This window comes from Condylura cristata, unplaced genomic scaffold (assembly GCF_000260355.1).
Source record: "Condylura cristata isolate star-nosed mole 26May11 unplaced genomic scaffold, ConCri1.0 scaffold00003, whole genome shotgun sequence".
Lineage (NCBI taxonomy): Eukaryota > Metazoa > Chordata > Mammalia > Eulipotyphla > Talpidae > Condylura > Condylura cristata.
Window position 1 is genome coordinate 44,556,997 of NW_004567104.1, and position 12,549 is coordinate 44,569,545.

Consider the following 12,549-nt stretch of genomic DNA (forward strand, 5'->3'; position numbering starts at 1 on the left):
AATCTTATTCCTAATTTTAAACCCATGTTGTTCAAAGTCAACTTTCTTTCAAAAGCAGACCCTTTAACAGTTCTTGCTAGGCATACTTATAGGTGATGAATTCTTCTAGCCCTTGTTAATCACTCCATAAATTTCAAATGTATGTTTCCTCCCCCACATAACTTTTGTGTGCATTCTTTTATTCTTGAACCCCTATAATGCAATTATTCACTTTTATTCTCCTCTGGTATGTTTCAATTTTGTTAGTGTACTCTCAACCTTAAAACTTCTTTAGGTGTTTGTTGATATTCTCTATCAGGATACTTATCGTAACTTCTGACTTTGCCTGCCTCTTCAGTTGGGACCTGATCCTCTATGTGGTAGGCAACTCTGCTGTGTCCCCTGCGGCTGCCCAAGCGAGGCATTCAGATGCTTTTCCATCCACTCAACTCTACCTGAGGAAGCCTTGTGTGGTGTCCTGAGTCTGAGGGGCTTTGTGTACCTACCTCCTTTTATATGTTATTTAAGGCCCTTTAAATTAAAAATCACTGTAGGGCTTTTAAAATTAATGGAAATCTCCCAAGCTTGATTTAACTTCATGGTAAGATGTGCAAGTTTTGATTTTAGTAGCTTGCCAGGCAGCATAGCAACAGTATCCTTAACCTGCATGAGGCTGCCTTAGGGCCAGAGCGATGTCATTTGAAATGATTTTCTCTTTTGACCTCCTTTTATACATGGAGGCATTCTCAATAATGCTGACATCCCCATATAGTAAACACCATTCATTTCTACTCTGTTGCCAGATACATTTAATTTTATTCATGTCAGATTGTAATGTAAATATTTCTTTTGGCTTACAAATAAGCATTTTGCAATCTGAAAATCTAAGAGGGTGAAGAAGTGTTATTGTGAATCTTCTAAGAATTGAGCCTCAGAAAATACTATTGCATATTTATAGTATACTATAAATTATGTAAAAAGTGACTAGTAAACAGTCTGCACAGGCATTTCACCACTGTTTTTCAATAGGTAAACGTATATTCCATTGTAATCAAACCCACCTCCTTAGCCAAGGATGCTAGTCCACCTTGCCAGCATTATGCCTAAATGAATTTCTCTGTAGTCAAGATCCCAAAGTGCAGGGTCCTGGGTTTCTGCAAAGGAGCCATAGGGTTCCTGTAGGACGAAGGAAGGACAGAAAAAGAAGGGTGCACAGCCTGATGCTGCTTTTATGTTTTCTATTTTAGTACTTCATGCAAGATTTCTTTTGGCAAAACAGTAATGCCACTGCTTTATGTCGGCCATCTGTTCAGGAAGGGCCACTCAGAGCCTGAGCTTAACAAAACCTAAAGAACTCTAAAAAACAGCTTCACACTTTACTGTCAACAAACCTAGAACTACCACAAGCATATATGTGCTTTTGTCCAGATTACAAAAAGACCCTTCCTTTGTGCTGGCTTTGAAATAGCAGCCTCCCCTCCACTGTGTACCCGAGCAAGTGCTGAATGAAGCAAGCTAAGTCTGTTCATTCTCATAATGGCATGTCTTTGTGCAGTGCACAAAACCCAGTGTATTTAGCAGCCCTCACTGCACCTTTCTTTCACTCTGTCTCTAATCTAGACTCTTTTGAAGTCCTTGTCCGATCCTAAAGTCACGACTCAAGTCTAACAGTTAGCAAAGTTGATTATTAGAAATGTAATCATATAACTACAAAGGAAACCTGAATCATTAGCAATAGTTACAAGGATATAGGTGGGTTTGTTTATTGATCTTTGAGGGTTACATTTAGTCAGGGAAAGAGGAGGCCACTGTGTTCATGCATTGATGGGCTAGTGTGGTGTTGTCTTCATATCACCTGGGGACTTGATAAAAAGGCAAAGTCTAACTGAGAAACACTGTGCCAGGGTATTCCTAGAAGAGTACAGCAACATGGTACTGGGAATTCTGACCACACCTAAACTGTGTGGGTTAATGGAATTGAGGGTGTTTAATGGGGAGAAAGCCCTGGATCGGAAACTTAGTAAGTTATTCTTGCATATCAATCCAGGCCTATATCATATCTAGTAGAGATTTTATGAATATGAGTCAAATATTGAACAGAAGAGGAGGAATCTTGTTTCAGATCAATCTTCTGGATTTTTGGGTAGTCCCAGAAGGAATGTTTTACTGTTCAGGTTTGTCTATTGAGTAAAAATCTTTGTTGTCACTGGGGGGAAAAAAAAAAATCAAGATTCCATAATGCCTCTTCCCCACAATATCCACTTCATAGGTTTCCTTATCGCACAGCATAATTTTGATTGATGCATATTCCCCCCTTTTATAATTAGCAAATACTCCCGTCCCGTTTTTTAATCTCTAAAATAAACATTAAATCTTAAATGTTAATGCTACCATACTATAAATCACTAACAGCAGTGCTTTACTTTTTAGAATAGATTAACTCCATCGTGTTTACACACATTTACTTCTCAAACACTCATTACAAATTGAAAAAAAACATTTATATACTATGCTTTAATCCTAAGTGTGGCTATAAAAATTTTATTTTATTTAGTTTTTGAAGATTTTTTACTTTTCAAATTTTTCTTATCAGGGGAGAGTTAGTAATTGTGCTTTATGGATCTTTTCATGGAAGCATGACTGCTTCCAAAGGTATAACTTGCTATAGAATTCGAGTTTACCCTGTATCTGAGCAAATTTACATTTAAGACAAAAAATAGTTCACATTCAGAACTGAAGTATTTTTTTGTTATGTGTTAATATTTTTAATGGCCTTAGTAACTTAAGGAAAATTGCTTAAGGGAACAACATATCATAGCACTGTAGTCTGTTTATGCCTGAACTATATGCAGTCTTACGGTGGAAATATCTGACAAATCTATAAATTACACTTGACATAATTTATATCAATGCTTCTTCAAAATGCAAAAAGTAAAAGCAATTGGAGTATCAAAATCTTCACCCTACTTGGTTTACTTAGTAAGTCTTCCAAATCAAGAGACTAACATCTCATATTTATCCTCTTGGCCCTTCCTAGAATGTTTCAGCAAAATTAAAATAACTCACTGACTCTTCAAATAACCTACGACTCAATTATATTCCTAATGTCATGTGAAAGTTAAAATAATGAAATATAATCAGATCATCCTTAATAATTCCCAGGTTAGTCTAGCAATTCAAATTTCACTGATCCTGAAACATCTGAACCTATCAAAATTTTAAAATTTTGGTAATTATTACCTACAGGCTGTTTTCCAACGAGTTTACTTAGTACATGTGTTAGATACAAATTCAAAGATGATGAGGTTTATGAGCCTAATGACTTCCTAAGAGTTGAGTTTACTATAAATTCAAAACTTAATGTTAATAATAGAAACCCCAAATGGCTGATTCAATTTACAGGTTGTCTGGTGTTAGAGATTGACTTGTGTTCATTGTACAGGAAAGATTAGCACATAAAATTAAACACAATTTTCATCAATAATTTTGCAGTTCAATTAGAGACCTGAAAAATGTATAAATGTATTATTACCTAGGAATAAGTTAGAAGAGCATATTTGATCAAGTGATGAATACATTAGAAGTAATTCCTAAGTCATGAAATTTTTTCTAATTTCAAATCTTTACACAGAATTTTGTCTTCAGTCAACTGACAAGGCTAAATAAAATCTTTATTTTTAAGATCCCTTTTTTGACCCAGCAAGTGGCCAAGTTCCTTTGCCTCCTGCCAGGAGATTACCAGGTGAAAATGTCAAAGCCAACAGAACATCACAGGACTATGATCAGCTTCCTTCCTCTTCAGGTAAGTAGACTAATAGCAATCAGACCTTACAGATTTATATCGTTAGCTTTTCAGAACATCTTTTCGTTAAACAATTTAAAGGGCAAAGTATTTTCAGCACCTTTCATTGTGCTTATAAAGTTGGGTTTGAGAGGTTTCTGGTCTTAACATTCGCTTTCATTGACCAGTAAGAGATGCTAATGGCAGGGGAAGGAACAGTAGTACATCCTTTCTCTAACTTCTGTTTTGCCTTATTAGCTATGTGAGATCTTTGGTGAAAATATTCTAAACTATGTCTCCATAATTAATGCAGTGCTCCACTCTCAGCCAATAGGTGAGGAGGGTACCAGTTTGGTCAGTACAAGTCATATTCATCAGCAGTAAAATTCTTCTTCCCCGGCCCCCATTGCTATCATAATTCAACAACTGTTAGTTTGTCTGGACCTGAGAGATTAAGTAGTCCCGGTTATTATTCTCAGGTAACATCAACGAGTTTAGACTTCTCCCTGTAAGGTACTGTTTTCTAGCATGATACCAGTCACAGGGATGTCAGGCTGCCCAGTAGGTTATTTCATCTCAGAAATCTGAGACTGGGCATTATATATGATGAAGACTCTGATATAACTGTATCACCTTAAATTCAGTTTCACTTATCTTTTATGGTGAAATAATGAGTAGTGACTTATTGATATGAAAAAAATATTTTTAAAGAATTCAAAATTATCCTGTTTCTATCTCTTTTGCCTAAGTTATCGCAAATATACCTATGAGCTAGTAGGTTTTACAGTTTTTCCTTGTAAAATGTTTTAGTTTGAATATCCTTCAAAAATCCAGGGAATACAAGTTATAGCAGAGTAATTACAAAGTACAATGGGGATGTGCTTATATTTGTACTGATAACATGCAGCACAAGAAAAGATTTTTTGTAGTATGAGGATTTAAAGGCAATTTAAACTATTGAAAACTGCTAGAGTTTCAAATGTGATTTGAGTTCAATATGTTTATAACTAGTAAAAGCTCTTATTGTCAACAAAATAAGGGAGATCTCCCTTATTAGTTAAAAGTGACCAAATATATGAAGTTTATATTAAGGCTAAATAAATAGCCTTAGGCCTTCACTATATTTATATACAACTTCAGTTTTACAACAGAATCTGGATTATGTGCTTGTAATTAAAATGATGCATTAACACGTCCTAAATTTAGGACATGAATTAGTTCCAAAAATCAATTGATCCAACTTAAACAATCATTTTTAAAATTTCTTTAGCATATACATGGATCAAGTGCTATTTGAGATGAATATAATGTAATATATATTTATTCCTCACTCACAACCAATCTGAGATAGGTATTAATTTGTACAAGAATAGCATAAACACAGTAGGGATGAAAAAGGGTATTAGAAATAATTTTAAAAATCTACACTATAGTACTGAGTTCTGATCATTTTTCACATGAAATTAAGGAACCACTAACTATATACTTTTAAATCATCTTGTTTCTAAATCTCTGTCCCTGTATATATCTCAGAGCTATCCACCCTGCAGAGAGGATCCAAGCCTGTTTTTTTTTTCTAATTATGAAAAATTAGTCACCTATGACAAGATGGAAGATTACAATCCATAGGCAAGCCACCGTACCATATCATGACACATGCAATGTTGTTATAGTGATAAATATAAACACTTGGTGATAGCTATTGTAAAATGAAACAAATGGAAATTGAATTCAACACTTAGCTCAAAATATGAGCCAAAAAAATTTAAATGACTAAGGTGGTTACAAGGCCCTCTTGTGGTCAAACAGTTTGTAGCCACTGAGGCAGAGTTACCAGCCCTATTCACTCATGCCCTCCCTCCTGTAACAAGGAGGTAAATTATGTAAGAACTTACTCCTCAAGGGACTAGTTTTTACCCTCCTGTGGATAATATTGCCCAGTTTGGAATGCATGACTTATCATGATCTTTTAAGGTGTAATTCCAAACATTCATCAGGCTAATCAATCCATCCAGTACTTTTTCCTCTCATTTCCTTAGAATACGAGAGTCAAGTTTTATCCTAGATCAGTGTTTCTCAAATCTTGCTCCCATGGAGTTAACACAGGGAAGTAGACAGTGTTGTATCTCAAATGTTTTTGCTGGTTTTAGTATTTACCCCTTGGTATCACTCTTCATTTAAATACTAAAGAATTCTCCCATGTTATGAGTAAAGTTGGTACTCTAGGGAGCTGCACCATTGAGTTGTTGAAAAGTCAGGACATACTTTTTTTTTTTTTAAGTAAAAATGCATCATGACATTGCCAACAACCCAGTATTTCATGGCTTCATCTATTCTTGCGCTCAAACACTGTTAGCATTACTCAAAGAGATTCAAAAATACTACAAGCAAAGACAGCAGCACTGCGGTGAATACATGTCCATGTAATAATTTACATAAATTCCCAGAGTTAGTAAGAACAGTATAATATCTGAAGTACTATGGTTTATCTTTCGATACTTTTAACCCTGATTTATTCTACTGATCTGTCCCCTTTTTTCAATACAGCTTCCACTGGTACCTCAGATTCTAACAGGTCTTGCATACAAGAACTGGGGTCCAAGCCATGCTGGGGGGCGATCGGGAGGGTGTGAGGACTGACTAGACACACAATGGGGAGCAGTGGCTGAGACAGAAGAGGTGTACTGCACCATGTGGATCAGCAACCTGACTGGGGATTGAACTGCAGTGAATGGCAGTGGCTTGAAGCACTGAGCCTTCCTAGGGAGTTAGACACAACGAATTCTGTCTTTCTCTTCCGTACTTCTAACACAATTTTCTATCTAACAGCTGTTATAAGTATGAATTCATTTCCTTTCTTTTGAATGTAAACACAATGTTTACATTAATCCTGGCACTATTTGACTGAGAAGGAATAAATAGTACCTTAGTGGTTGACTGAAGCTGACTAGTCTGTGCGGTGTTTCTCATCTGTTATAGATGACATTTATCTGGTGCAGAGCTACACTAGCCCATTAGAATTGTCAAATTAAGATATTCCAAGTGAAATTCACCAAAAAAAAAAACGTTCTGTTTAAAAGATGGCACAGCAGACCTCTCCCATCTGTTCCTTCCCCCCTCAGCAGTGTATTTCACTTGCTCTGCCTGTTCTGTTTTCCCACTCTGGTGAATCAGCCCACCTCTGGCCTATACCCCAGTTCTTTTATGCATGAATCAATATTAAAATAGAGAGATGATACAATTAATCTTCAAAGAAAAGAGATTCGGAAGTGATGGCCAAACAGCCAAATAGATTGAGCTAAAGCAGTGACAAGTAGTATTAAATGAATTGGGATGTGGGTCTATGAATTTTAGATTGAGGGGGAAAATAATCCTGCAGTTCTTCCTTATGAAAATGTCTCTATTTAATTGTCATGTGTGTTTCCCTGATGACTGAGGTGTCCTGAGTTAAACTTACTATTTTTCCCAAGCACAGATTACTTTTCTCTCAAAGCAACTAGTCCGCAAATTCTTTTGTTTTCCTAGTTATCTACCAAAATAAAACATGCATTTTACAGCCTAAAACATCATTGTCAATTATAGTATTCTTCCCACTTCACCTTTATCGACAACTGATCTTTTCAGAATTCTTGACACACATCACCTTAGTTTTCAGTGAACAGAAGCCAAAAAACAGAAAACTGCCAGCAGAAGATAAGAAAGTTAAGATTTTCTCCCCTGAAAAGATTTCAGAGCATAAAATCTGTGGTAATTGAATAGGAAAATCTTGCTTAGAATTTCTAATGGTTTTTGGAAATCACTAGAAGCCAAGTTGTACTTTAATGTCCATCTCTGAATAATGGAAATATTTGAAAGAAAAATAAACCTGAAGTGAAATCTGAAAACTTAATAAAAAAAAGTGACTTTTCTACAAAAAACACAAGTTAATGTGTGCCCCTATATCTAAGTACAATTTAGTAAAGCTTATTCATGATAGAATTTTTCAAAGTGGTTATTTTTCTGGAAAAATTATTTGTATGGCTGACGTATGAACATGGTGTTTACCAGTCGCCTTTTCATGCGAAGATGTATCTATTTCTTTAAATCATTTATCAGTTAGCTTTATGATTTAGATTCTTTTACTGAAAATTCCAGTATCTACTGGAGACATGATGGGTACAGGAGTCACAGGCATTTGGGTTCTAGCACTACTCACCTTCATTTGTATTTTTTTTTTTCCATCTCGATTGTAATCCCCACGGATTTCCCATCACCCGTGTGCCACCACCATAGTCCCGTGCATTTCCCTCCCTTCCCCCTCCCCATTTGTATTCTTAATCCTGGCATTTGTTGGTGGTCTAAGAAAAAAGGTATTAAATATTGATGCATGTAACTGAATATATTTTTTAAAACTAAAGTGCCAAATACAAATAACATGGAGATGCATGACAAAAATCACCCCTTCAAGTTACTTCTTACCCTGGGGATTGCATGGGATATAGCCTATAATTTCTTTTTCTCCTCTAAAGGTTCCTTTAGAGGAACCAATGTCAATCGGTTGAACTTTGAAAGGCTTAATATTCCCAGTGATTTTATTCTTTTTTGATTGCCTAATTGATTACATCATGCCATGTACAGTAGAGGTGTACACCATTGTAAAGCAACATCTGTATAAACCACATTAAGCTCACTGCTAAAAAATACTGTCCTTTGCCGTAACTAACCCCTTTTAACTTCCTGCACTGAAACCCAGATGTTTGAGGAAAGGACTGATTTACTTCTGTTCAACCTACTGACAAACAGAAGACTTAAAATATCTACCCCACCCCTTCCCCAATTCACAGCATTATTAATCATAAAAGTCAGACATCTAGCAGCTTGTAAACAGATTTGCCACCAGTGAAAACTTCCTGTCACTTCTCCACAGTAGAAAAGGTGGGCTGCGCTGCCAAGTAGGAGCCAGCCTTGCTTAGGTCGTTGTTTTCCCCTGTATGTATCTTAATTCATTTGGCATAATACTAGGGAAGTATTCGCATTAACTTCTTAAGTTTGCAACACATTCTACCTCAAAATGGGAATATAAGCCTACCCCACAATATGTAAACATGGAGAATCATTTGCAGAACCAATGAAAAATATTCTCATTGTTAAATGTTCTCTCTTTAAAATCCATAGATGGTTCTCAAGCACCAGCCAGACCTCCTAAGCCACGACCCCGCAGGACTGCACCAGAAATTCACCACAGGAAACCCCATGGGCCTGAAGCAGCGTTGGAAAACGTCGATGCAAAAATTGCAAAACTCATGGGAGAGGGTTATGCCTTTGAAGAAGTGAAGAGAGCCTTAGAGATAGCCCAGAATAATGTTGAAGTGGCCCGTAGCATCCTCCGGGAATTTGCCTTCCCCCCACCAGTCTCCCCACGTCTAAATCTATAGCAGCCAGGACAATTAAACAAACAAACAAACAAACCACAAGATGTAAAATTGGTGAATATTCTAGCAGTGTGGAGAGAAGAGATGTGAAATGGAATTCAGGAGAGAAAGTGTCTCCTCGTCATGTGGCACCCAGAGGACAGAGAGGCTTAGAAGTGCTGCTTCTCAGAAGACAGCTGCTTGCTCAGGAAGTCAGCGCTGGGCTCTCTTATTTTTGCTAGCCATACTTTTAAATCAGGGTTGAACTGACAAAAATAATTTAAAGACGTTTACTTCCCTTGAACTTTGAATCTGTGAAATGCTTTTCCTTGTTTACACGTTGGCGAAGTTCTTGTTTTGAGTTTGTTTTCATCCCTGTACTGTGTTCTTGGGCCCTTTGTAAAGTGGTCAGGTCTGCTGTAACACCCCCCACCAGCTTCCTGCTTTCACCACAACCAAGTCATGTATTCATTTTGATTGCTCCCTTTAGATCCGCCTTCTCACACCTCCCAGGTCAAGTTCCATTTCTCCCAATTATAAGATGCTTTAAAGGTTCTGATTTTCATAGTATCAAACTAATGCAAAAAAAAAAAAAAAGTGTGGCCTTCACTACTGAATCTTCTCTTTGGACACCATCACTGTTGCGAGATGGGGAAAATCTGAATGTATAAAGCATTTTTTGGTCAATGAACTGCCTTTTTTAACACGGGGTTTTCATAAACTATAGAGGCACTTCCATATTTTGTATGTTTTGTGATCCGTCAGTCTTCCATATTCTCATCTTTGTTATCCCAAGGGTGTCATAACTCTGTAAAAACCTCTAATACTAGCAAGCAACTACTGCAGATGTGGGAGAAGTATACTTGTTCACAACAATACTGTGTTAAAGTTACATGATGAGGTCCCTGATACTTAGGTCTGGTTACTTATGTATAAAGGGGCCATCTCCCTGAAATATAGTAATCATTTTGAAAGTTATGGTCAGACCTTGCCCAAAGTAGAATGGAAATCACTTCCTGTTGGAGTGATTACACTCTAGTACCTAGCAGGTTTAGGAATAATCCCACATTGTGGTGAAGACATCCAATCTTTGATGCACTGCTAAGTGCCAATGCTACTGTCACATTTTTTTTTTTGGCAAATATCTTTTTCTAATCAAATTAGAGTTCATATATTTAATTTGTAGATTATCTCATTCACTGCCCCCATTGCTCCATCCAGTCAGGTAAAAAAAAAAAAAAGAAAAGAAAAAAATTTGCCTTTTATTGAGTATCTATGATATGCTCAGCGCTATTTTTAAAGCACAAACTGTTGCAAGCTAATTCCAACCATATTTTATTTGTTACCTGTACCTTTGATAAGTCTCTCTGGTGGACAAAACTTGGAAGGTTTCCACCAGAGCTTCAGAATTTTCAGGCAAATTGCTTTTTTTTCTTTACCTGAGAAGTTAGCAGGGAAATGAGAAAAAAACCAGGTGCATGTGAAATGATTGAACCACAGGTTTTCTAAAAAGATGCATCTAACAGTAAGCCTCTTCAGAAATTGAAAGGACATCAGTGAACATCTAGCAGATGCAGTGGAGGTAAATGAAACGTGTGGCCAGCCTGGGGTGAGAAGCCAGTGCATTCCTATGCACAGCGACTTGTGCCTTTCCCGACAGTCTGACCGTGGAGACATGGCGGACTGGAGGCGTCACAGGGCTGGGTAGTGTGTGCTCCTGATTTGATTTCAGGTGATTCTGACTAGTTACTGTCCCTAAGTGGGAATTTTTAATGTGTCTTAGATGTTACTCCTGTGAGTAGGTGTAAGTACAATTTTTTACACTTTTAACAATTAACATTGGCTCTTTTCTCCATTGCTTTATCAACTATATTATGGCATCGTGATTTTCCTTCCACTTGTTTCATCAGTTTCTGATGTCATGGTAGCACTGTATATTTTCTTTATGACTCACTGATCATAACATACTGTCTAAAAGCCAAAAGTTGCCCCTTCATTGTGGCAATAGTGTCCTAGTATTCTTATTAATGTAAAAAAACATAGTCCATTCTGACGTTTTTCAAGTGTGAGAAACTCCTGAGAGAGAAGACTGGTAATGGCATAGTGCATTCATTTCCTTAAAGTATTTGCAAAAAGAGGAACTTACTAGTCTGTACCTTGTACTCAAATCTTTTTGTCCTAAAATGAATCTTAAAACTGTACAAAAGTAATGGAAAGAGGAAACTTTCTATCAAACACGAAAAAGCATTGCTACCTATTACCTATAACAACCAACAAAAGAAACTGAGGAAATAAAGTACATTTCAATTCTAAAAATGATTATCCATTACTGATTGGAAATGACCCCAGCTCAGTTCCACTATGATTCAAATAGTCAGGCACTCCTCCCATTTCTCTTGAGTTGGTAATACGCTGTTTTTATTTTAAACAATATGACTTATAGTTGAATCCAACATTCAACCTACTTGCCCCAACCCCCAACATTTTCTGAGGGTAGAAGTTATCCTCAGTGATAGCCCAGTAAATTCATCTCCTAACGGTTCTCACCCTGCCTTGCCCTACCCTAATGTCTGTACTATCGTGGCCAAGTGTTTAGAGTTGATCAGAGCAATGCTTATGGTTAACTTGAACTTCTCCCCAAAAGGAATACCTTTATATCCCTCCCTAGCCACTTCCTGTCCACGTGGAAAATAGTCTTAATAAACCCTAATTACAACTTCAAAGAGCCCATTTTTGACTCAATATTTCATATACAAGAACACTTACAAATAATTCATAATGTGAATTTTTTATATTTTAGTTCCATAAGCATTTCCTACGCGTTGGACATTTTTTCTTTCAGAATTTCAACTTGAAGCTTAATTTGCACTGAATTATCTAACCTGGTTACAATTTTATTTTCTCTTAAGCGGACAGATTTTGAAGCAAATTACAATATTTTCAACAATACAGGTATTGCCTGTTGACCTGGAATTTTAGTGCTTCTAGGATAAGTTTCCAGAAAAAGACAGCAACAGAGTGAAGGGTTGTCTTCCCAGTTCTGTTTTTTTTTTTTTTTTTTAAAGACCTTTTTAAACTTGTCTAATGTGGCAAAGATAGTTATGTGTTCCATTAATTTATATTCATTCTTTTGCAATTTTGGTTATTATGTAAACACAAGTACTTTATCTGTTCTTTTAAGTATTTTATAAAATGAATGTTACAAAATCAGAGTGGGTATTTTATTTTTCAACTGAACACAAACATTCCTTTGAAACATTTTATGTCTTAATTCTCACCTTCTGTTAACAGAAGGCAATTGACTTAAGAGCTAACTGAACAAGGTGACACAAGTACCCATCACAGATGTAGCTACTACCTACCTAGTATCACACAGTCCATGGATAAACTACCTCACAT

At 36.5% G+C, this 12,549-nt stretch overlaps 1 protein-coding gene across 2 annotated transcripts in view; it reads left to right on the forward strand.

The window, feature by feature from the left end:
* CBLB (Cbl proto-oncogene B, E3 ubiquitin protein ligase) overlaps positions 1–12,243 on the forward strand; it is a 178,436-nt gene extending 166,193 nt beyond the window's left edge. For both annotated transcript variants that reach the window (XM_004675235.2, XM_012733931.1), the window contains 2 exons: positions 3,662–3,781; positions 8,915–12,243. In XM_004675235.2, the coding sequence (XP_004675292.1) occupies positions 3,662–3,781; positions 8,915–9,174 (380 nt within the window). In that variant the 3' untranslated portion in view covers positions 9,175–12,243. The remainder of the gene's footprint in view (positions 1–3,661; positions 3,782–8,914) is intronic.
* Positions 12,244–12,549: the final 306 nt, after the last annotated feature.